We start from the raw sequence: 26,538 nt of genomic DNA, 5'->3' as shown, positions 1-26,538 counted from the left end.
GGTGGCACTGTGAAACTGGGTAATACATGTGCTGACACTAATTCAAGATCACAAGGGTAAATTTTCCAAAATGCAGCATTTAAGGTGGTTAGAGAAATGTCTAAAATGATCTATGAATCTCATGGTCCACCCGACCAGCCAGCTAAGTTGTGGCACCTTCACTTACTTGAAAGAGCATTGTGCATCACTGGAAACGTGGTAGGCTCCAAAACAGAAGTAATAAAAGACATGTTACAGCAGAGGCAAACCAATGCCAAATGATGTATACTAACAGGATAAATGAAGATAAAGTTATCAATTTCCACAGACAGTTTTGTCTTTTCAGCTTTTCCCGGTTAGGGGTCGCCACAGCGGAACTCCGGTCCACTAATGATTGGCAGTAGATTTTTTTATGGTGCAAAGTTGCCAGCCCAACGCCCAACCTTTAGCGAAGGCACTCCCATTCACGCATGTCTTTTGGAGGCCACTCGACCGCAGGGAGGACATGCAGACTCCACACAGAAGGCACTCCAGCGGTGAATCGAACAGGAGAACCTCTTGCTGTGAGGCAACAATGCTACAGCTGTACCACCGCAACTTCCTCATCAATTTCCACAGACAGTATAATCTGACACTATCCTTCCATTCAGCAGCTTAGTAGCAAAACCCCCAACAACACTACCACCAAATTATTCAGAACAAATGGCTGGTATACAACAGCAAAGCGCTATGAGCCTATGTTGCAGTGTAAATGTGCCAATTTTACAAGTGATACTGCACAATCTTTCTCACAGCTGGTATAATTGAGGGATTCTCTGCCTTTATGTAAAACATCAGACTTCTGCCAGTAACTACCATCAATCATAATGTGCAGGAAAAATTAGGAAAATCAAGTACCTGAGTATACACATTTATTTTTTCAGTTGACCAAGTGCTAATTAAAGTTCTTCAATGCCCTGAAAAAGCAGCGAATTATCCAAAAGCTTACCTGTATTTGATCCCTCAGCCAATCAATGTAAACTTCCAACTCTATAATACACTTCCAACCACCTCTACAGATGCCTTAAAAGAGAAGCCCACAAAACAGTAGCCTCCCAAAACATACCCGCTAAGCTTCTGCCAAAGAACAGTAGTTTTAACTTTTCTTTAATAAATTTACCTTAACACTACAAACAAGACAGGGAAGATCTAAGTAATATGTACGATTCTAGACATCACTTCAGTTTTACATGTGTTGTAATGGGAAAATGAAACAAGGCTTCATAGACTGAAAATGATGTCTGAAGTAATGGGAAAATGAAACAAGACTTCCTAGACTGAAAATGATGTCTGAAGTAATGGGAAAATGAAACAAGACTTCATAGACTGAAAATGATGTCTGAAGTGCCACAATCACTATATACTAACAAAAAAAAAAAATGATCTGCTAAAAGTAAAGTATTAAAAGACAATTTTCTTTGTCAAAAGCTGAGCTGGCAGGTTAGGTTCCTTTTACCAAAAACTTCCATTACAGCTATTCAACATATACTGCTAAGAAAATGCGACTTCCACAGCTTAAAAGGCAGAGCAGTAATACCACTCGAATTTGCCCTACAAGGGAAAGGAATATAGCGTTAGGTTTGGAGAACATGTAATTCAGATGTATTAGGACTTTTTGTTTTGCTGAGACCTGGCTTTTCCTTTGGCCACAGTTTGTGCCTCACATCAAAAGAGTTGGTGACAAAGAGAAGTAACAACATGTACGCATTAAAAAAAGAAATTAAAATGATTCCTTCAGAGTTTTAGAGGTTACTGTTGACGTCTATCAGACATAATGCTGTTTTTTTCTTTGATGCTGCCTTGCTGGCCAGGTCCTTGGCTTTCTCTGTTGCTGCTACTGCAGTTTCTCTTGCTTTGTCTTTTGCCTCTTTGGCAGTTTCTACGAGTGTCCTTGAAGGAGCATCTCCTGTTGCAAAAAGAATATACACATAAGTGAAACAAGTAAGACGTTCTTACCATAATATTAGTTCTTTATGATCAACATCTATCCACTTCAGCTACTGGATTGACAACTGCATACAATAGTCACTTGGCACCCTTTAAGGCTTCCAGGCTTAAATGGATCCATAATGAACCTCACCTCCTTACTCTCTGGAATAGCAATCTAATATATAGTATCAAACCAAGAAAAACGCGATATACTCCAACCAAACTCCACAAAGCAAAATGAAAGCGAAGGACAAAGCAGGCTAACAATCCTCCAAGTTTATTAGCTCCAAGTAACGCAAAAGAATGAACAAATAAAATGAACGCCTTCACAATCCCAGCGTTTTCATCCAAATGGACTTCATCAGACAAAGTAATTAATATCAATTAGTGTTTTATACAAATTTAAAAACACAAGCACCAATCATTTGCTTACATGCATTCAAAACCTACAAATCAACCTTCAAGCTATTTAATAATTTAGTATGCTCTCCATTCTGATTTCATAAAATTACGTGAATTTTTGTATTTGTGTGTAAATAAATATTTAAATTATTAAATACAAGTGTTAAAATTATCCCTTACAATAAATAACTTGTTTTAAAATATTTGACCATTTAAAAAGAAATTTTATGTGAATGAATTATCATACAAAAAATTGAATCCTTGTATTATACATGCATTTGCTTAATGTGAAGCATGAGTGCCATCTGCTGACCAAAGCAGGTAATTACTTCTTTAAATTCATATCCTAGCAGATCTCATTTTCAAAAGGGGCAAAATAGAAATATATTCATTTAACCCAGGCTTTGTGTTCGCTTCTAGGGCCACCTGCCACCATAATTCTTTATAGGCAATAATTTCCTCCCAGAGGCCCCCTCTAATATCCCTTTTTATTTGATCCAAGACAAAAAATTGGAATTTGGATCCTACACATGTTTTAGTATGTCTAAAAATTGCATTTGTTTCTTTTCCCTTTTTAACATCATACATGTGTTCATATATACGTCTCTTTAATGTCCTTTCCGTCTTTCCTACATAAAATGACGGACATTCCACACAAACAGCCAAATACACAAGCCCCATAGATTCACAACTATAGTATCCCTTACTTTTTATCCACCTTTCCCTGCTAGTCAAAAATTTTTTTTCTCTATTAATAATATGCTCACACTGTCTGCATTTGCCACATTTAAAAGTTCCAATTTTTACGCTAGCTCCCATTTCGTTTTTCCTACTAATATTAATATTATTTTCCATTTTGCCCCTTTTGAAAATGAGATCTGCTAGGATATGAATTTAAAGAAGTAATTACCTTCTTTGGTCAGCAGATGGCACTCATGCTTCACATTAAGCAAATGCATGTATAATACAAGGATTCAATTTTTTGTATGATAATTCATTCACATAAAATTTCTTTTTAAATGGTCTAATATTTTAAAACAAATTATTTATTGTAAGGGATAATTTTAACACTTGTATTTAATAATTTAAATATTTATTTACACACAAATACAAAAATTCACGTAATTTTATGAAATCAGAATGGAGAGCATACTAAATTATTAAATAGCTTGAAGGTTGATTTGTAGGTTTTGAATGCATGTAAGCAAATGATTGGTGCTTGTGTTTTTAAATTTGTATAAAACACTAATTGATATTAATTACTTTGTCTGATGAAGTCCATTTGGACGAAAACGCTGGGATTGTGAAGGCGTTCATTTTATTTGTTCATTCTTTTGCGTTACCTGGAGCTAATAAACTTAGAGGATTGTTTAGCCTGCTTTGTCCTTCGCTTTCATTTTGCTTTGTGGAATCTAATATATAGTATGACACCAATGGTCAGTTCTTGCAGGCCTCTCCGGAAATGAGATTACAATGGATAGATAAGGTGGGCGAATTTGATGAAGTGGATGGACATGGATCATGAAGATCTAAAGGTTACATTAAGTTAACAACCTTCATATGTTAAATGATTCAGTCTGTCCACTTCAACCACAGGACAGAATCTCCAACCTAAATGTCTTGGGTGTCATCAAAGCATAATGCCCTTCAATATGGTAGCCTTAAAGGTATACCTGGAGCCTGAAATCACATCCAGCTTACAGCACTTTTCAGACTTGTGCCATGAAGCCCATACCACAATAGCACAAGTATCTTCCATGTTACTATTTCTGTAGAAGGCCAGAGAATTTGCCATCTCTCAATTTGTTTTGAGTTTGTAAGCAAAATTCTTTTTTTAGAAACAAAACCAAATGTATGCAGACAATGACCTGTTTAACATAATTGTTGAAATTTTGTGCCCAATTCTATTGTGAACAAAATTAACAGAGTTGTTAATTCTTTCTGCTAGCCTTTGCTGTACTTAATACTGTTGATGCACATCTAAACAATAACTACTCTCCTTTGTTAGGATACAGAGTGGGGAAAAAAAAGATTAAAGTTCTAGTTAAGGTTAATTTCTGCTGCTGCCTTGATCATACAGAGTCTGGATGTGTGCATGCAAAGAAACACTGCCTTTATGGAAAATGATATACACAGGTCAAAAAGTGGCACTTGGGGTTCAAACACTTTTCTAGTAAAAGGGACTGCCACCTAGAAATGGGTTTTCCATTTCACAAACTTGAGATCTGCTTTAGCAGCAGGTTTAAATGGAGACCACATAAATTCTTCCAAAATAAATGGGCTTGGATCATAAAATAACTTTAGCTCTGATCAAAGATATTAGCCAAGAAATGCAACACAAGTATATGAGGCTAGTATGAATATATGCCTGGTTATTTGCACAAATAGATACCTCTGTCCATTTGTTGTACTAAATTTTACTGATATCTGGGCTTTTGAGAGGCTGTGAGGATCTGGATCACCAAAACTGAGTATGACAGCTCAATGGCCATTAGGGGAAGTGAGAAACCATTACAGAAATTTTGGAAAATAAATGTTCAGGTAAGGCTTCCCAGATAGGTGAATAACAGGCCTTTGAGTGGTGGTAATAAACAAAACTTTTCTAAAAGGTCAGTCTAAAGCAGGAAGGGCGTCAAAAGGGGGCTAATGAACATGACCTTGGTCTTGTTCCTTCTGGATTTATGCAGAAACTTCATGATAAGGGGAAATTAAAGAAACCTGGAAGCCGCTTCTAAACCAGTGTATCCTAGGTGAAAAATCAAGGGGGGGACAGATGCTTTATTTGATGCTGGTGACAGCAAGGCGAGGGGGGGAATCATACTCGTCACCAAGCGATCTATGAACCACTCATGGGGAATCTGTAAACATGGATTGAGCTTGTCCACTAAATAACTTGCCTGACAAGGAATGTGCAATGCTATGAGAAGGCGACAAGGTGCCAAGACCCATTTTCACATCTGAACTGCCTCTCAGTGGGGCAGGGAAGAAACCCACCCTACTTATTAATGTACCACACCCACTGCCATTTTGCCCAGGTGGATGGCAATTGCACAATAAGGGAGAAAATCATGCAAGGTTCGGCAACATAGCTGCAGCTCCAGGACTGATTTACAATGATGCCTCTTGTTGCAACCATCTCTCCTGGACATTACGACCTAAATATGACCCCTCACCCTAGGGTAGAAACATCCATTACCATTACAACAGTCATTGGGTGGGAGGGGGAAATGAACAGACAACCCTGAACAAGACTGGTGTTTTGCAGTCACCAATGAAGATACTAATAACAAGAACTTGGACAGTTAAACGGCTGCTGACTTGGGGGGGGGGGGGGGGGCTGAGCTTTAATTCCTCTGGCCCAGACTGTCCACTTAAAAATCCAAGTATGACACTTTGCATGAAGTGTCAGGCATATTGTAGCGGCCATTAGTCCTAGCCAATACTGCAGTCTTCTTGGGAACTGTCAGAAGAACTATACTGTTCTGCAGGTTAGTCACTCTGATTAGAAGTTGTCTGGTAACAGGTTCTCATCTCCAGGTGGCATCTTATAAAACTTCATGTTTGTGATGGCTCTAGTTGGGACTTTGCAGTGTTTAGTGAAATTCTTTTGTACTGGAAAAGGGGCAACAAAATCCCTAGCTTTTATGACCAGCTCCTTAATGAAAGCTGCTAGCAGATAGTCATCCAGACAGGAAAGACCCTGGTTCATTCAACCTGAGGCAGGATACTAGGTTTGCCATGCATTTGGTAAATGCCTTGTGACTATGGTGGGATCAAACAGAGGAGGCCTTTAATTAATGCAGGCTGTCTACCACTCTGAAGTACAGGAAAATCCTGAATATTGTGGCTATCTTTACGTACAGATAGGCATCCTGAAGATCTAAACAGCACATCTAGTCTCCTACTTGCAAGTAAATAAAGGATGAATTACACTGTGACCATCCAGAATCTCACTTTCCTTACGTACAAAATTAGTCCGTCGAGATCCAAAATCTGTCTTTAGTCCTTTACCTTTTTGGAACCAGAAAGAATAAGGAATAAACTTTGGTGCTTATCTGGTCTGGTAGGAACCTCTTGGATCGTTAGAGGCCTGTTACCTCTTCTTTGTCCGGCTCCTTTTGATGAGGTGTGAAGGTCTGGAAGAGAAAGGGAAGCAGGTTTGGGGAGGGGCAGAAATGTATACTCTCTGGATACTATCCCCCCTCACTCATGCGACAGTCTGCCACATCAGGAAATTAAGGGACATACCCATCCCTGACTGCCTCCAGAAGTGGACAGACCCACAAGGGTTCTGTACCCAGGCTTAAAAAGAAATCACAATTTTGTAGACCACCTCTGCCTTTAGAACAATGCTTATTCTGTTATCCAGTATGTTGAAATTTGTTTTTATCAGGACAATGCTGCTCAAACTGTGGCTACTATGCCTTTCTGAACCATAACTTCACATTCTTTTAACTATAAGAAGTGTGCAGTCTAGGAGTGCAAAATTTCACCCAATAGCATTGAGCATATGCTACAACTGCTCCCTCATTTGCTGCATTTCATTGTCCTACAGCATGGACAATGATGAATCACCACACAAGGTACTAGAACATAGCACCACAAAGTTTTCTGCAAATAGCAAGAACACTCACATTGCCTGTCTGGGAGTGTTCAAAGATATTTAGTTTCTAAGCAGCAAGCAATCCCACAGCACATGTTGCTTTATGTGCGGTATTGTGTAAAACTCGTATGCACAGTATGGAAACGACTAACAGAGTTGACAACAGGTAAATTAGCTTGCTTTACAGTTTACTGTGTGCAACATGCTCAGTGTTTCTGTATTTTGTTCTGCTAGGTTACTCTGAAACATCACCATGTGCCTCGGATAACTGATACCCTTACTGAAAGGTAGATGTGCAAACTTGGTTCCTGAAGTGATTCACAGACAGGGCTTTGAAGACAGCTTAGTATTCCATCCCCTTGCACCCTTGCAGATTTTTCTTCCTTCTTATGCTGAAACTTCCACAATGCAGTTAGCTAAGCATGGGTTACTCCAGTGTTGCCAATCCCTGGGAGGTCAGAAAATAGTGTACAGTTTTCATGGAATGGGTTCTATCGCAATGGGATCTTAGGTAGGTACTAGGCTATTGGCCCTAGGGCCTAAATAAGCCTAGCCAAAAAGGTATCCTGGTATTCGCCACCCAAGAAAATTATTTTCCTGTCGAGCAGAGCCACAAAAGTGTTCCCCGGGATGAATTTCCTATTTCCCATCCAATCATCAAGATTTTTCTTGAAGAGTGCTAATGAGGAGCTTTGTTTGATATTGCCAAGCCCTCAGCAAAACCGGCAAATGCAGTCTGCAAGGGAAATCATCCAAGTTGAAGGTAGAGTGAAACCCTCCCCTCTAGGTTTTCCTGTTCAAGGGAGACTGGATCAGTGTGCCAAGAACCCCTCTGTTGTATCAGCTAAGGATCTTCCCAAATCTGGGGTTGTCAGGAAGGGATGTGGGGAAGATCTCCTCCTCATTCAATCTAAATCTGGGGTGGGCCAGCCCAGATACTTCCTGCATCTCTTCCTGGGCACAGTTGGACATGTATCATCGGAGTGGGAGATAGAGGAATCTAATTCAGACATTAACTGGCTTCTAAGGCTTTCCATCCTCTGCCTTTCTGGAGTGAAGATGATGAGACCAAGTCTAAAAATAATAGCAGATACTGGGTAAAGCCAAAATCACTGCTTACTTTCTGGAGGTATCCTCCAACCTCAAATTTTGGCTCTGGACAGAGTCCCATCTTTGAGCTGTCCAAACAAAACAACTAGAGACACAAAGGACCCAACTACTTTGACATCAAAGGTGTCGGTGCAGAGGGGGGATCCTCCTGGCTTCTGGTACAGAGGATCTTATCTGTCCTGAGGCCTCTACCATGCATATACTTGACAATGGCACCCAATGTGTCACTGTCAATATCAGTACACAAGGGTTGGCATCAAGGATCCAAGCCCTAGTGTCTGCTGGCACAGACATTGGTGCTGGACACAGTGGTGTAGAGAATGTAGTCTGTGCTGATTGGGTCAGGGCTGGCCTAGGAGTTGGCAGTGGATACTTTGGCTTCAAAACACCCAGAACTGGAAAGGGACTCAGAAGGAGCAGCTGAAGTGGATGAAAAGGGACATGTACTTGTTGCCCTCAAGATGAAGGGGGAAGAAAAGACACCTTAAGAAAGCTTTCAGTAACCAACCCAACCATAATCAACAAGTTGCAAACATTAAGTCTCATCTGAAAATAAAATGGCAAAAACACTATGGGAGTCTCCAGAGTTATGTAGCTTCTAAGCCGCAACCAAGACAGAGAATGGAAATATTGAAAAGGTGCCCAGTGATGTGCTGCTGCTGCCAGTTGTACAAGTGAAGCAGACAGTCTGGATTATATATGATGTTTAGACATACAGCACCATTCAAGTCAAATGAGTCATAACAACAGTATGGATAACAATGCAAGACTTTAAACAACTAAGGTATCAATTGGTACTACAATTCACAACATAAACTAAAATCAATCATAATAGAGTGTATGGCAGACAGGTTTGACATGATGACAACAGGGCAGTGGTAACTTTTACCCTAACCTGTTACTTGGGAATCAACCAAATTTCAAGACATGAAAAATAAGCATCTAATCAAATGAGTGGGGTAGGTGAGGAGGGGTGAGCAAATACAAGGCAGCAGGTTATTAGTGGTTACTGACTAGGAAATTGAAGTGTGAACATATGCATGTATGTGGATAAGGAGAAAATGCACAGTGCAAAAATTCTTGAGAGTTATGAGAGAATAAGAGAAGTTGTGTTTACTGTAGACTCCACATTACAATGCTTAAAAATAAGTTAAAATATTAAAAAGACATCAGCAAAAACAGTTATCCTTTCAGTCTCTGGCCTTTTGGCTAAGATCAAGTGTAGTATACCTCACATTCCACACAGTCATTATCTCTCCTCATTCCTAAAGTAATTAAAATAACCTTCCCTCTTTTTAATTAAGTGCCACTGTTGAAATTTTAGGGCTTTCCACAGCAGTGGTTAAAGCAGTCTGATAACTGATTCTTTGCTGTAGCTTATACTGAATCTTCTCAGAATGAACTTGTTCTTCTGTGGTGCTCATCTCGAACAGTCTTCTCTGAAAGACTTGGCAAACATAGCAGGATCCATGACATAACCCTTAACAGCAACATATGGGAAAGGGAGAATCTGCCACACACATCAGCTAACAGAACTCTGAAAACAAGATCACAAACACTGCATTATCAACTCCATCTGCAAGCGAAAGAGTATCTTCTTCTACTGTGCTAAGCATAACCCGACACATTTTCGACTGCCAACAGATAGATCAGAATTTCTTTCTCCTAGTAGTGTAATTACATGCCCGATGGAAATCTGCTTAATGGGAAGATTCCTAAGTGATGAATCACTTTAACACCATTACTGCTCTCTGAGCCCACACTGTGGCTAAAAAGGGTCAGCAGACCAGTCCACCTACCTGGTTAACAAACAGAAAATTAAGTAGCGCACACAATTTTGTTTTAAAAATGCATCTTCCCCATGTGATGAAACTTGTCACTTGTCTTGATTTCAGATGCTGCACCACTCTAATTTACTTCATGAATATTCCATACAGTGGCATGAGTTATGCTACATAGTTAGCTCAGATGATGTAGAGGGATAAAGGCTTGACTACCACCCAGGTGACCAAAATTAGACTAGAGGATGGGGCACCTGATAGAGCTGCAATAGGGTAGTACAGGAATGACAAGGCTTATGCCTGCTCACCTCTCTTTTGGGAAAGGGCTGTGATCATGGCCGCATGCTCCACTGTAGAATCCACAATGGAAACTGGGAATCACATTGTGATGCTCATCTAAAGGACTGGGAAGGCCAATTGATCACACAAAGCCACGACATGCAATGCAAAGATCCACGGCATGGCAACCCCTCTGACAGTAACAAGAATGCACAGGGAGTCAAGGGTTTAGAGAGAAAACCCCCAATCCTCCTCAAGGATGATAATACTCCTCCTCATACCACAGAGTGGCCAGGGGGCAAAACGGATATCCAGAGGAGGACCAAAGCAATTGTTTAACCACATCCAATAACCTATGACTGTCTCTGGCTAAGGAATGTCTGTTAGCAAGAGATGCCGTAAGCTGGTCGTTACCCAGTCTTTTGAGCGCACCATAAACAAAATCAACATAGGAGGCAAGTAGCTCATTCACCTTGCTGTCTTTTACACATAAAAAGGTAGGAGGATGGTACTAAGCATGGCATTCCTTGATATTTATGCACTACCAAAACGAAACAACTTCCACTCACCGGTTGCTTTATTCATAATGTCTTCAATGCAATTTACTTCATGGTAAAGCTGACTGTAAATATCATGAGACAGTTCAATTCCAATCATCTTACCTGCAGAGTAGCACAACTCTTGTTTTCAACAAAAATTCAGAAGCAATTTTAATAATTTCAAGCAGTGTGTGGGTGGAGCCTCCAAGAAACATGAACTAGTTCCTCCAACAAATAAAATAAAAAAAAAAAACTGTATTAATTTTATAACATACATGTTCCTCAGGAGTTCTGGGCATATAGCCTAAAAGGAACACCATCTCATGCATACTTCTGTCTATATCTTTAATTTCTTCAAAAACTGTGTTTCCTTCATGCCTTTTTTTGGGATCATGAACAGATGCCCGCCAATTAAAGCAAATCCTCATATGAATATATGCTGCCCTATTTACCAAATGGTTCAACATACATACTTTCAACCTTTGACAAAATCAGATAATGCCAGAGTTCAAGCAACTTTCTATGATTTGGTGTACTACACATTACACCAGCTTTGGTATGAGTATCTTTTGCTTTTCCTGCAAATTTAAGGATTTCTGTTTTATAGGACATGCAGCTTCTCTACTACACATCTGACAAAAGGCAATTAATTCAAATAAAGGCATTCCTACTGACACAATGTAGAGGGCAGAGTACATGCTGCTTTAGCAATAAATTCTTTGACTTACTTGTCTCTGCTTCACTCTGTTGTCACCACCTTTGCTTGCAAAGCCTAATCTGTCCTGTTGCTGGTGTCCATAGTAGACACTGCTCTCCACATAGGTTCGGCCCTAGGGCCTATACAACCCTAGCCTTAACAATTCCCTGGATATTTCTTCCCACAATATTTACTTCCCTGGACCGCTGTCTAGCAGGGCGACTGACGTGATCCCCGGGATGAATTTCCTATCTCTCATCCAGTCGTCAAGGTTCCTTTTGAAGAGGGCCAATGAGGCGCTCTGGTTGACATGTACGGGCAGTCTATTCCAAAGTATGGGGAGTCTCTGGCTCAGGAACCTATCCCTGCAGCATGTTTTGTTCATTGCAATAACAAGGTTTAGATCCCTGGAGCGTGTGGCTCTGAGGGATTGGGATTTCTTTAAGTTTAAGTAGAGCATGTTCAACAGCTCAGGATTTGACATGGCCTTGTATGTTAATCAGGGATCGCCTCTGAGTAGATGATATGCCACAGAGTATAGCTGGAGTTTTTTTTAGACAGTCAGCATAGGGCATCTACTTTATGCCTGTGACTCTTTTAGTAATTATTTCTGCGGCCTTTCCAGCTGTTGCAGATGTCTTGTGAGGTACATACCAAATGGGCCGTTGTACTTTATAATGGGTCCAATACCATCTTTGAATCTCAAATGGTGTACTGAAACAAATACCTCCGTGTCTCACAAAGACAGCCATGCCATCTACTCCAGTGGCAACTCCACAGCTCGACTGCTCTGTGGTCTACTCATTCACAGTAAACTCGGTCACCAATCAGTTATCGCATCTGTAGGCCACAGCACCTGAAGAAGGTTCTGTGAATCCTCACTATTCTGCTACAGTAAACACTCTGTGTGTAGTACACAGTACAAAGATATACCTTCCTAGTCAAGCAGTCATTAGACTGAACTCAGTATGCAGGCGGTTGACGGTGGAAGACATTTTGTCAATATACTAGGTGACAGAAACCGTACATTATACAAACACTTTTTAGGGAAGCTCCCAAGTGTATGTGCTGTTTAGTTTGAACCTGGAGTCACTGCTGTTTTCCACACAAGTAACGTGTTCAACACTGGAAGACCCATCATTCTGCAGAGCAACACCTCTGGTCACAATGCATGGCTGCACACTAGTGTGTGCTTTAGTGCTGGACAGTGTTTCATTGATGTGCTGCTTTTCAAAGTTGGTCTCTTAGGAGCAGTATGCTAATTATCAGGGAAGCTACAGGCTGTGACAAACTTCCTCCAATGCTGACAGCATGGGTGGGAGTGGAGGGGTGAAGTTTATGGAAACTCCATTTGTAACACCTCATAATATTTTCAGAGTGACTGGAAACCTCTTTGTTCTCCCAATGAAAATACTGGGACATTCTGGAAATAGTCTCAGAAACAGAATCCCGCATAGGGGATGATTCATATTCAGATACCATACTCTCCCTCAGAGTCTGAATCAGAAATCTGAGGAGAAACCTCTGCATCTGTCCCCCTATCCTCCTATCCAGACTCAATCTTGAATCTCTTCAGGAAAAGAGGAATCCATTTTTCCAAGGGGGAAGCACAGGTTTCAAAAAGCCACCAACTCGTTGGAATACACACGGCAAAACAACCCTTTAATAAAAAAATAGTAAAAATATATTAAACATGTGAGCACTTTCACAGAGTCCTCTCTGCTTCCTCAAACATACTACAATAACTGCTGCTCTTGTTTAAATAATGATACATCTGTGTCAAATCCAATCAGTTGACAGTATCTTGAAAATAAAAATTTAAAACTATAAAAAGACATACACTATATAAACAATCAAATTCTATAAATAGTGGACTAAAAATTTATGTAAAAAACTGTAAAAGCTTTCTTTATAGAGTTAGATAGTGTTAAAACTATAGAATATATGTATAGATGTTAAAATGTGACTAAACATAATAATCAATGTTTCAAAGCCCTGTTCTTGAGAAAAGGTTTCAGCGAAACCTTACTATTTAGTCCAGGTGGTCTGTCAGCCTGAAATCTAATTATCCATTCTTGTTCTGAGGCTTCGGTCTTATTCTTCATGTTCCCACCTCTTTTATTTTCTTGTATAATGTGTAACACTAGAAATTTGAAGGTGTGTGTGGCTCCCTCTTTTATAACATGCATCGCTAACGCACTTGTCTCTTATTTTTAATGTCCCTTACATGTTTCAAATGTCCTACTGATCACTGTTACAGTATTTCAAACAGATGGCTTACTGCCACAGATATCCATCAGAGGTACCAAAGCCTAAACCTTCCATAAGCCACATGTCAGACATATAATCCCAGCCTATGAGTGTAGAGAATACATAAACAGACATACGAGTGTTAACTGCTCAGACTACCTAAAAGGTGGCAGCCGAAGACATCTGGGAAGAAAGTAGTCAGCTTGGAATGAAAAGGGGGATATATAAGAAGGGTTCCCTCCCCTGTGGTCATGGAGGCAGCCAGACTGGACAGCAGTGTGAAAAGGAAGATACAAACGAAAGGAAGGCAGGAAAGAATACTGCAACACGGGGCAGCAGAACACCTACTGTTATGGTTCTTGCACAACTATACTATGTTCTAACTGAAATCACTGTTGCAGTATTCCAAATAAATGGGTGATTCACTAAGCTTAAAGGAGTAAATGGATGAATAGTTGAGAAGCGTGAGGACTGTCTAAGAGGCCAGAAATGACTGACCCAATGAAGGCAGTTCTGGACTTGGAAAAGGTGTCTATTCTGTAGTGCTTTCTGAAAGTGTGTAAGGACATTCAGATATTGGCTTCCAGGATTGCTACGGAATCTACCCCCTCCTTGTAGAAGGCAGCAGAAAAGGCCACTGCTCAAGTGGAATGAGCCTTTGGGAAGGATAGCAAGGATTTGCCAAGGTAAGTGTAGCAAAAGAAAATGGACCTAAAGATCCAGCTAGCAATAGTGTGTTTGGATACTGTCCAGCCCAGCTCAGAGTCCACAAAAGAAAGAAACTAAGAGTTGATCCGATTTGCAGAAACATTTAGTCTTGTCTAGACAAAATCTGAGTGTATCCAGGGAATGTAGAATTCTCCCTTATTTTGAGGGTTGGGAAAGAATGTGGTCAGAATGAGAGACATCTCGTTAAACACTTTAGACATAAAAGAGTTGACTCTCAGGGACACGCTGTCCTTAAGGAAGATATGGAAGGTGGAGGGAATAGTAACCATGTGTGCCTGAAGCTCTGAGAACTGTCTAGCAGAAGTGAGCTAATAACAAAATGCTTTTCCAGGTGCAGAAATTTAGAGAGGAGGTAGCACTTGGCTCAAAGGGAGGCAGAGTGCTTTCCGATGTATAGTTGAGATTCCAAGGGTGAGGCACAGATTTTCCTGGGGGGGTTAAGTGCAGGACCTCCTTCACAAAATCTTATCACAAGGCTGGATATTACAAGAAGATTATGCAGAAAACAGCCCAAGCATGGTTGAAGGTGGGCTTTAATACATGAATATGCCAAACCACCATTCATGAGTTCATACAAATAGAAGAACATCACATTTTATGGGATTCAGATTTTTAGCTCTACACCAGATTAAAAATCTCTTCCATTTGGATATGTAGGATTTTTGGGTAGCGGGTCTCCTTGCACTCATGGAGAATCCAAAGCACGTCCTCAGAAAACTGAGGTCTGGAAGGGATCATAATTCTATTGGCCACAGTGTTAAGTTGAGGGATGGCAAGTGAAGCAATAACCCCTTCTGTTGTGTGATCAGGTCCACTTTGTGAGGTAGCTTATGGCCATTTCTCCAAACTAAAAAGATGAAGAAGTGAGAAAGAAATGCTGCCATGGCAAAAAAGAAGTCCCCGGCAGAATTCCTGGTTTTTCTTTTTGAATTTTTAGCCAAGACTTTTGGTAGCAGAGGAAGTGGAAGAAAGGCACAAGAAAGCTTCCATGTCCACTGGAATGACGACGCATTCATCTTCTTATCCTGGTGACAGGGAATCCTTGGGCAGAAAAGAAGGAGCTGCTTGTTGCTCTCTGAGACAAGTCTCTGTGGTGAGCCCAACTTGCGGATTGTGTCTAGGATAACCTTGTATGTTGAGCATCCATAGAAGTCATCGATGGACCTGCTGAGGGAGTCTAACAGGACGTTGTCCCAAGAGGAAACGTAATCTGCTTGTAAGGACATGGAACCTGCATAACTGATAGGATTTTGCCCTCCTTGTTGTTTATGTACCACTTGATTGCTTTGCTGTCTGAGAATACTCTTTGAAGTCATGGTTTCCAGAGGTGGGAGAAGACCTGTAGGGCCTGATTGAGAGCTCTCATCTTTTTCTGGTTAACATGTTCTGCCTTGAGGTTGTTTTACCAATAACCCTGAATTTTGTGACTCCCCATCCATATCCCCCCCACATCTTATTGGTGAATTGTGTGTGCAGTTCTTGAATTGAGTCTGCACCTTGAAGGGCAGGCCTGGACTGAGGTTCCCCTGTGACACGCACCTAAGGATCTTCCTCTTGAGATGAGGGATGAGTGTGATCTGTGTGTCCATGGGGGTGAGTGTTGGGACCATACATTTTTCACGTACTAGTGCACTTCCCTCATATGCAGCCTGGAAAATGAAAACATAGGGATGGTGTCTGCCATGTAACCTAGTGATCCGAGAACCTACCTTACTGAGCAAGCCTGGAGAAACGAAAGGGATTTGAAGTAAGTTCTGAGGCTCTGCACCTTGGCAGGGGCAGGGATGCCTGTATGTTCTTAGAGTCCTGCAACTCTGAAAAACTAGGTCCTGATTGGGTTGAAAGGAAGACGTTTTGAAACTGACTGAATCCAAGTTGCAACATGACATGGTTAAGACAGGACTTGAGGAGCAGCAATAGGGTCTGAGGTTATGAGACCTGGATAAGCAAATCGTTTAGGTACAAGAATATTTGTATTCTCCAAGTCTTGCAAAATGCTTTAACTGGAGCCAGGTACTTTCCTCCAAGTCCAAAGATATTAGAAAGGCCTTTGGAAGAATAAAGTGAAGGGTTTGAAGAGCATTCTGAAAGTAGATGCTCTGAGGAAGGTGTTGAGCTACGACTGGTCAAGTAAGAGTCTCCACTGTCCTCAGTTTCCTGGCACCACGAACAACCTAGAGTAAAATATTCTTCCTATAAACTGAGGATGGACTGCCTCTATGATTCCTTGGGAAAGCAATTTCTATAAGGACATCTTGTAACCTTGCTTGATAATGGTGAGATCCCATTTGTGTGTAGTTATCTTTTCCTTGTTTATAACAGCAAGTGCAAGTACTTTGGAAATGGGAAGGGTAGTAGATAAATGTGCTGACTTATCTGTAAAGGGAGCCCTTCTAAATTTGGGATCCCTTTCAAGTTTTTTTTCTGAAAATCTCTCTGGGTGCATTCTTGTGTTTATGAGAAGGCCAAGAGTCTCTCCTGACAAAAGATGTGGACTTGGCAGGGTAAATTTCCTGGTATCTGGGCATAGATGCAAGTCGAATTGGTCTGGCGTCATTCCTGCCTTGGTCTTGCAAGGTTTTGAATCAACTAGACACTTGCAGTCTGGACAGATGTCCCCTATCCAGAGGGGGATCTAGGAATTGTGCGTAACTAGACATATCTCCTAATAACCAAGCCTGCAGCAGCTGCTCTGGGAGAGGCCTCAACAGCATCATAGCTGCATTTTATACTATGTCTGGCCACCTGAGTGTCTTAAGTTAAAGACTAAATCTGCTTGGAGTCTATAAGCAGGGAGTATTCTAAGAACCAAACCATCACGAGAATGGAAAAAAGAGAAAAAAAAAAAAAAAAGAGAGATTTTTGCCAATGGGGTTGACTGTGGTCAGGATTACAGATAATATGCATGAGGGGGGCTGGAATTTAATGGAGAAAACTTGCAAAGGAACCAAGGTATTGGGAGCAAATAACTAGAAAGGGAAAAGTAATAGAATGGGAAGAGGCCAAGAATTTATTTGGACTGCAAGTTAGAGATTGCCTTCCTCATCAAGGGTTGATATCAGAGTATATGCAAAGAGAAAGAAATAGGGGGCTCCTAAATTAAAGGCCAGCACTGGTAGATTTTTATTAGAATCTGGAACAGAAACAGACATTAAAAAAGGAATATTAGTAAAGCATATAAAATATTACATGATAATTATAAGAATCAATCAGAGGAGCTTAGACAGGACTGGGAAAAGAGATTGGATAAGCAATTCACAAAGAGACAATGGGTGGATATATGTATATCTTCCAAATATGCAACAAAGTCTAGATGATTTAGGCTCTTTGCCTGGAAGTGTTTACATAGGTATTTTTACACCCTAAGTAGACTCCCAAAGAATTTTTCCTCAGGTGGACAGCAAATGTTGGAGGTGTGACGGGCAAGAAAGAGGTAGCTGGGAACATATTTTTTGTAAGTGTGATGAGCGGGCAGACGTTTGGGATTCCCTGCAAACTGCTCTGTCAGAGATGTTGGGTAAACAGACTGGACTGACTGGAGAGATGATTCTTTTGAGTTATGCTACAGAGTCAGAATTGCCTACACGTATTAAAGCCTCGCTGAGTCTAAGGTGGCTGCCAAAAAAACAATTACTAGACAATGGAAATCAAAGTCTAGACCAACTTTACTAGTAGTGAATATAGTAAAAGAGATAAAACTAGAATTTGGGATCTTTAGAAAAGGGAAGGAGCAAACTACATAGGAAAAAAATGGGAAGTGTGGGAACAATATATGCAGAGCAAGAATGAGATTTAAGAGGGAGGATTTGAACGAGCTATACAAAATGCTTAACTGACAATGACTTGATGGTTTATAAGTGAAGTATAAAGTTTACAACTGCAGTTATTTCAATGGTGTCTGTGATGTAAACTGTAACTAAAGTGATATAATGTTGTATGTTTTTCATTTATATAAATGTAAGATTGCCTTTGTTGTACGTGTAAATTGAATAAAGATGTTTGGGGGGGGGGATCTGTTTGGAGTCTGACCCTACAATATCAACAACCTTATTCAGGTTGCCAAGGATAGACAGGAGGCATATGGTCAATTTAGGTTTGGTAACTGATGGTCTTGAAGGCCACGGCATAGGAAGCACAAACCTTCTCCTCCATCATCCCATGGTCCTACTGCCCTTTTTCTGGGGGTAAGACATTGGCATTAGGGAATAACTTGGGTTTATCTGAAGGTAAGAAAACAGCAGAAGTATCAGTTACATGATTCATTTTTTTAAAGAAACATCTTTATTGAATCATTTATGGCATAGATAATCATACAGTTATATTAATGAAAAAAACATATGGACATTTTCAGTTGCAAACATTACACATATCTTTACAGAATACAACATAGCTTATTCAATTCCTGCATTCCCTAAAACTTATTCCTCCTCCTCCAAAACATCCTGCAGGTATTGTTCCCCCAATTGCCTTTTTTCTGTGTAATTTGTTCCTTCCCTTTTCTTAAGATCCTACTTCCAGTTCTTTTATCTCTGTTACTATATCCCCTACTTCTTAGGTTCATAGATTAGTACTAGGCTAACTGCCTTGTTGGCCAATTTGAGCCTAGCCAATTACCCATGTGAGAATCAAATCCTGTGCCTTGTGTCTGTAAGGTAAACATCTTAACCAGTGTTTTAACCTCCCACGTATTTGGAAGCCATACATATATCCTCCCATTGTTTCTAGTAGGGTTGGTGTAGACTTTGATTTCTATTTTCCAGTAATTGCTTTGTTGGCAGCCACCAGAGTTAAATCCAGCAAGGACTTATTAGGTCTAAGCAATTCCAATTCTGTACTGCAGCTCAAAATATCATTAACTTGGTTACACCAATTTTACTCAGTCTTTCTGACAAGAGTAGTCTGCAGGGGATTTGTTAAAGTTTGTCAACTCATTACACTCCCAAAAATATGTTTCTGATTACCTCTTTCTTACCTATCACAACTCTGTTTGCAATCTACCAGTGGAAAAATTATTTGAAGTCTACTTAGGGTATAAATAACTATGCATACACTTCCAAGCAAAAGTTTCTAGACTTTGTTGCATATTTGGCAACCGTACATATATTCCCCCATTGTTTTTTTTTTGTGAATTGCTTATCTAATCTCTTTTCCTAATCCTTTCTAACTTCCTCTGATTCCTACAGTTATCATGCAATATTTACATGTCCTAATTACCTCTTTTTAACAGCAGCCTTTGTTCAAGATTTTACTAAAAACTCTACCATTGGTGGTCTTTCACTTAGGATGCCACTACTCCTCTTTCTCTGCCTACACTCTGGAATCAATCCTTGACAGAGAAGGCAATCTCAAGCTTGCAGTCCACATGCATTCTTGGCCTCTTCCCAATGTATTACCTTTCCTTCTGTAATTATTTGCTCTCAATACCTTGGTTCCTTTGCCAGTTTTCTTCAGTAAATGCCAGCCACCTCCTGCCTATTCTCCGAACCCCTAATTGCAGTCATCCCTATCAGCAGAATCTCCTTTCTCCATTCCTATGTTGGCTTAGTTATTAGAATACTTTTTGCTACTTTAACAATATTCTGTATGGTTATCCAAAATACCAGTCTCTCCTCGTTTCTTGAGCTTCCTCAGTTTCATCATCACCTTGAACTATAGCTTTCTGCTTGTACTATGTACAAGAGCCTTAACTGTATAGCTCTGAAATACCCCTTCAGTTCAAGTAATCCCAAACCACCTTGTTCTGGAATGATCAACTTATCCCATAACTCTTTCCCTCTTCCCCTCCCAGATAGCAATTAATAAAGAATTGAAGGATTTTATCTACAACTTCGCTGTTGATAAAAATATGCCTGACCTGTGTATAAAACTAAAAGAACTAAAAAAAAAATGTCATTGCTTATATCTTGATACCCATAAAGCAGAGCTTCCAGTTTCTCAGTTTTTGTATTATCTTTTGTTTAGTCTCCTCACACATATCCCTTAGGCACCATAACAGAATTCGTTTCAGCCCATATCCTAAGTATTTCATTTTACCACATTCCTATAAATAAGGGTATTGCTGAGTCAATTCGTATGGGTACACAGTTCATAGCTATTGCCTTTGTTTCATCTTCATTAAATTTTGTATCCTGAAAGACATGAAACTCTCAGAATCTTCCACAACAATGAAATGTCATTTTCTGGTTTTATCAGGTACAAAATGATATCTGCAAATAAGCCAACTTTTCCTGATTACCATACCAATTACATTCTTGAATTTCTGAGTCTCTTGTTTTTCTTTGCCGATGGTTCTTAATACAATGCAAACAAAAAGGAGAGAGGACACCCCTGCCAGATTCCTCTGTTCAAACAGAACGTTTTAGATAGGAACCTCCCCACACTTAAATTTTCAAATCCGATCCCACATATATACTCCAACTTAACCTTATTATTGTGTCAGGGAAGGCAAACAGGTTCATAGATTGGTACTAGACTATCAGCCTTAGGGCCTATACAAGCCTAGCCATAACAATTCCCTGGATATTTCTTCCCACAATATTTACTTCCCTGGACACCTGTCTAGCAGGGCAACTGATGTGATCCCGGGGTGAATTTCCTATCTCCCATCCAATCGTCACGGTTCCTTTTGAAGAGGGCCAAGGAGGCGCTCTGCTTGACATGTATGGGCAATCTATTCTGGAGTATGGGGAGTCTCTGGGTCAGGAACCTATCCCTACAGCATGTTTTGTTCATTGTGATGACAAGGTTTAGATCCCTGGAGCATGTGGCTCTGAGGGATTGGGATTTCTTTAAGTGAAGCATGTCCAACAGCTCAGGGTTTGACATGGCCTTGTATGTTAAGCAGAGATCATCTCTGAGTAAACGATATGCTACAGAGTATAGCTGGAGTTTTTTTAGATGGTCAGCATAGGGCATCTGCTTTAGGCCTGTGATTCTTTTAGTGAGGTATTTCTGCAGCCTTTCCAGCTGTTGCAGATGTCTTGTGAGGTACATAACAAACGGGGCACATTGTACTCTATAAGTGGTGGGACAATGACCTCCTTTTTTCTGGATGAAAAGCCCTTAGTGATGAGGTGTGCCACATAGAAGGATTTCCTGACTGTTGTGGCAATGTGGTTATCGAAGGTGAGACCACTGTCCACCTGTGTCCCTAAGTCTCTCATCACACTTTCGGTAATTAGTGTACTGCCACCTATGTGGTAATTCATGGGTACATGGCTTTTCCCAAAGGGGATAACTATACATTTCTTGGCATTAAGCTTGAGCCCATTGCTCTGGCACCAAGCATCTGTTTCTGTAAGGCCCTTTTGTAGAATATCCACATAATTTGGAGATTCAATAATGACTTCCAGTTTGCAGTCATCTGCGAACTTTGCTAACCAGAGTCCCTAAGTGTTGGCCTATACTTCAGAGAAGTAGATGCCAAACAAGAGCGGTCCTAGGACTGAACCCCGAGGTACTCCACTTGTCACTTGTCTGGAGCTGGATTTGGAGTCAGCTACTTTTACAGTCTGGGTACTGTCAAGTAAGCCAATTGGCAACCCATCAAGTGACATAGGGATTTATGCCCAGCTTAGTAAATTTATCTATGATTCCAGAGTGGGGGATGGTGTCAAAGGCCATGGTGAGGTCCAGATAGGCTGTGTGGATTGCCTTACCCTCATCCACAGCTCTGGAGACTGATTCGAAGAAGTCAATCAGGTTCAGGAGACAAGATCGGCCCTTCACGATCCCAAACTGGGTGGGGTCCAGTGTTTGAAGGTTGCCAATGTCTGTTTACAAGTTGCATGATAATGCTTCCATACCCTTGCAGATCAGGCTCGTCAGACTGATGGGACGGTAGTTCTCGGGATCCAAGGTGGAGCCCCCCCTTCTGGAGTGGGATAACTGTAGCTGTGCGCCACTCAGTGGGCACGGAGCCTGAGGTGAGGCTATAATTAAACATGACACTTAGGTGAGGTGCCAGTTCATTTTGTAGTTCATGTAGTACACAGACCGGGATGCCATCTGATCCCACGGATGCTGTATTTCTGTGTGGCCATGATTACCGGAATTTGGCAATCTTTTGGTACTGAGATAGACCTTTTAGGGGGTGAGAGGGGGGTGAAGTTGGCACGAAATCCAGGATATTTGGCAATATCCTTGGGATTAGTATATATAATGCCATTCTGTTGTAGCTCAGAGCAGATCTGAGCATTGCCATTTCGATTCTTGACATAACTATAGAATGCCTTGTGGTTGTCTCTGAGATCTTTGGCAATTTTATTTTCGTAACTAGCTTTGGAGGAATTTATATGGGATCTCAACTTCTCACTGAGGCTGGTAAGGGAATGTTTTGCATCCTGGATGCTTCTACTGCCTTAGGCAAAATCCCAGCTTACTCAATGCTTTTTCTGCATCAAGACCCTCCAACAGTATTATTTTCTTACTTTCTGCTTCCCTCTGAATTATCATTGTTCTATTCATGTTGTGAAATATTTGCCTCCCCTCCACAAAACTGCATTGATCCATCTCTATCAATTTTGGTATCAACTTTTGTCATTCTTTTAGCCATTATAGACACTTTATAATTATGATCTAGAATTGAAATGGGCCTACATGAAGCTGGATCTGATGGGTCTTTACCATCTTTAGGAATTGCTGCCACCACAGCTTTCTTCCAAGATGTTGATGCTTCTCCTCCTTTTAAAATACTGTTAAAACCTTCCAGACCTTTATCACTTTCTTCCCTCCTAGCTTCCAAACTCACAGGAATACCATCTACTCCTGGAGACTATTCTGTAGATTTTGTTATACATCACCATTTTTATTTAATCTCCTCTTATTCTGTTAATAATTCAGCCTCACCTACCTCTAACCTTGGCATAGTTAATTCTTTCATAAACATTTCCATTTGCACTTTTTCTTGATCTCCACATTTCTTTGCTTTACACGGATTTTCATAAAATTTCCAAAACATTTCTAATACTTCTACAGGATCTCTGTTTATTTTCCTTTTTATTGGCTCCCTAAGCTTGGCAATAACCCTTTCTACATTCTGTTGCCTAAGCCACTATGTTAAAAGCTTTTGTGCACTGCAACTATTATCAAAAAACAGTTGCTTAACAGCAATCTTTCTAAACTCATGCACATTATCCAGGTAGTCCCTTATTTCCTCTTTAGCACTCTACAGATTTGCCTTTTCTTGTTCTGTGAGATTCCCCCTATTCTGCAATACTTCAACTTGTCAGTACCTCTAAATAATTTGCATTGCTTCTTACCATATCTCCTTTTTTTATTTCTACCCTATTTTTACACTCCATTCATTTTATCCCATCCCCTAGCTATATTTTCAGAAGAAATGTCCATCTTCTATAATAATGCCTGAATAATTTCTACTATCCAGTCGTTAAATTCCTCTGTTTAACAGACTGGTGGGGAAGTGCCAGTGTCTCATTTTCATTTCCCTGTATTTTACTTAAGTTATCATTGGTGTGTGATCTGAAATGGTTACTGGATATGTCGCACAACTTTCAATTAAATGCACATATTCATGTGAATTATAATTTCTGTCTAGCCTAGCCCAGTTTTAGTACCTTGGTGAAAAATATGTAAATTCTCTCCATGCAACTACTACTGAATTCACTTCTTCCATACCAAAGATGTTCATAAAATTATTCAAAAATTGTCCCTCTTTTGTTGCATTTTCCCATCTAAGCCCCCCAGATACATCCTCACTTTTGCAAATCAAATTCCAGCCTCCACCTATAAGTAATATTCCCTGCTGAAAGCTGATTATTTCTCCAGAATTTTCTCAAGCCCAACTGTAGCAGTTTTAGGAGGAATATAAAATACGTGCCTCCTCTCTTGCCAGTTGCTTCTTACTACTGCATACCTACCATTATTATCCCCACCCCCCCACTTCTAGCACTACTGGAGCTCCTCTAGCATTTACTATAAGTACTCCCCTTTTCCTATGTCACAGATATTTCACTGAATAACTATCCTGAACTCGATTAAATTCACATGATTACTTCTATTCCAAATGTGTATCCTATAAGCATAGCTATTTGCACCCTGCATTTCTTAATATAGCTTACTATTTTTTTTTTGCATATACCTGTGAGACCATTTAAGTTCAAAGATAAGTGTTACTATTATGGTAAGATTTTATTCCCACCTGTTATGTATAACCGCGTTGTTTTAAATGTCTAGTTTCAGCTTTTGTGTTACAAACACTAATATTTGGCAGGTTGATCTTTTATACAGTTTCTTGTCATATCTGTTTGAATCTATGTCACCTATTACAAGACTTGTTTTTCTGTTTGAAGATTTTCATTAAAACAATATACAGTATCAGAACACCCCCATAACCTATTAGCTTAATACAAACGCAAAAAACTATGTACATCTTCAAATAATAAAGTTTAACCCTCCTAATAGCAACAACTGTCCTAGACTGACAGTTGCACTCACAGGCTTTAATTACCCTACAATGAAGATTATCCATGTTAGGACGCATGGTACAGTCTGTGCTTCTGCTAACACTTAAGTGCTGTCTTCTCTGGCGTTTATTCCTCTCTGACAAAGAAAGCAACTCGAATGCTTTCAGAAAGCATTATCTTTCAGCCATTTGGGAAAAAGTATTGTTTTTATTGCCCCTTATCAGCCTGCCTCCATAGAAACATAAGAAGAGATGCACAGTTGCCTTCCACTACAAGCTTCTCATGTTGCACTATGAACTTCTATTTGCTAAAGGAAAACTTTTCATTAAATCAACATTCTTTTACTTACTTGCTTCCACTTAAAGCTTATTAGAGCAAACAGAAGGGCCTTAATCCAGTCAATATAATATGCAAAAGAAAAAAGCATATCAATTTTACTTAAATCACGCTCTGTATACTTTTACAACCTGCCCTTCACATCAACTACCCAAGATCACAGTCTGTGATGCTTTTTGTCCAGGCTTTCTTCTCTTTTAACACTGCAGTGCCTACATTTAAAACGAAGGTATAAAGAAAGAAGGGAAAAAATACATAGGTTTACTTTAGTATCCCTATAAAACAAACAACTGAAAATGCCTTACTATATAACATGCAGTACTGGTCATTGTTTTATAAAAATACTGTTAAGAGCAAAAGTTGCTTTACTTGCAGTTACTGCTTTCCTTTCTCTTCACCTCTCCCTAATATTCTTCTAGACAGTAATGACATGAAGTAGGGCATATAGTCTGGAGTTCCCTACAAGTTTAGCAAAGTCAAAAAAGGACAGTATTTCCAGGTTTTTTTTTTTTGTTCTGCAATATTTCACAAATGTGATTGATGCTTTGTAATTTAGTCATTAATTTCTGAGTTGCTTGCTTTCTTCCTGTTGATATCCATCTCCTAACTCCAGTCTCTGCTCCATTTCCAATTTACTCCTGGATCTTTTAGTAAACTCCTGTGCTTTTCTCTGTCTCTCAAATACTTTCCTTTGTAAGACTGGAAAATGTTTCGCTGGCAAAGTTTCTCAATGAGCTTTATCATCAGAAAAAGGAAGCAGGGTCTCCATTTCTTTGATAGCTGAATTGGTGACAAACGTTTGTATTTCTTCCTCAGCATGTTCTGCATCAAAAAATACATTAGACCCAAAAAAGGTCTGAAGATGGCTGGATACAGTAGGTTGAATCTTACACCTGCCTCTTGACACTCTAGGATTACTGGAATAAAACTTACTCTTTTGCTTGCTGTATAGTGAGTAATCATCCTTCACAAACACTCTGTCTCTAACTTTTAGTACTTTGTTCTTCTGCCACAGTTTTGTCAGAATCAACTCATTCTGCTGGTAAAATTGATAGAATTTACTACCGGATGTCTTAGCTGCTTTTTCATGGTCAGGTTTGGAGCATACACATGATGTGCCCTTTCAGTTAACAACTGCTGTGAAAAACCAGTCCAGTTGCTTATTTGTGCCTTCATAAAATTAAGCCTATTCCTTCCAGTTTCTCTGATACAGCAGAAAATCTCAGGTTTTCCCTATATGCTCTGTTCTCCAAGTCTGTCATTTTTTGAAACACCTTTTCTTGAGAAGTCTCATACTTAGCCAGTCTTTTGTTTATTTAGACCTCTGATTGTTTGCAGTTTCATAAGCTCTTCTGAATATCTATTTAAAGTTTATTTCATTTTTCCAGCCTTTTATCTGACTTGATATACTCCTTCAGTGTTTCATTTATTTTTATCAGCT

At 39.9% G+C, this 26,538-nt stretch overlaps 1 protein-coding gene across 1 annotated transcript in view; it reads right to left on the bottom strand.

Annotated features, from left to right (window-relative positions):
• Positions 1-873: 873 nt before the first annotated feature.
• Positions 874-26,538, bottom strand: part of PRELID1 (PRELI domain containing 1) — a 595,316-nt gene continuing 569,651 nt past the window's right edge. Inside the window, exon 6 of the mRNA XM_044069306.1 lies at positions 874-1,924. Coding sequence (XP_043925241.1) covers positions 1,761-1,924 — 164 coding nt within the window. The 3' untranslated portion in view covers positions 874-1,760. The remainder of the gene's footprint in view (positions 1,925-26,538) is intronic.

Source organism: Protopterus annectens, chromosome 4.part0, assembly GCF_019279795.1.
Source record: "Protopterus annectens isolate FY-2018-M chromosome 4.part0, PAN1.0, whole genome shotgun sequence".
NCBI classification, from domain to species: domain Eukaryota; kingdom Metazoa; phylum Chordata; order Ceratodontiformes; family Protopteridae; genus Protopterus; species Protopterus annectens.
Note: the sequence above shows the minus strand (reverse complement) of the source record. Positions and strands in the feature narration are given on the sequence as shown.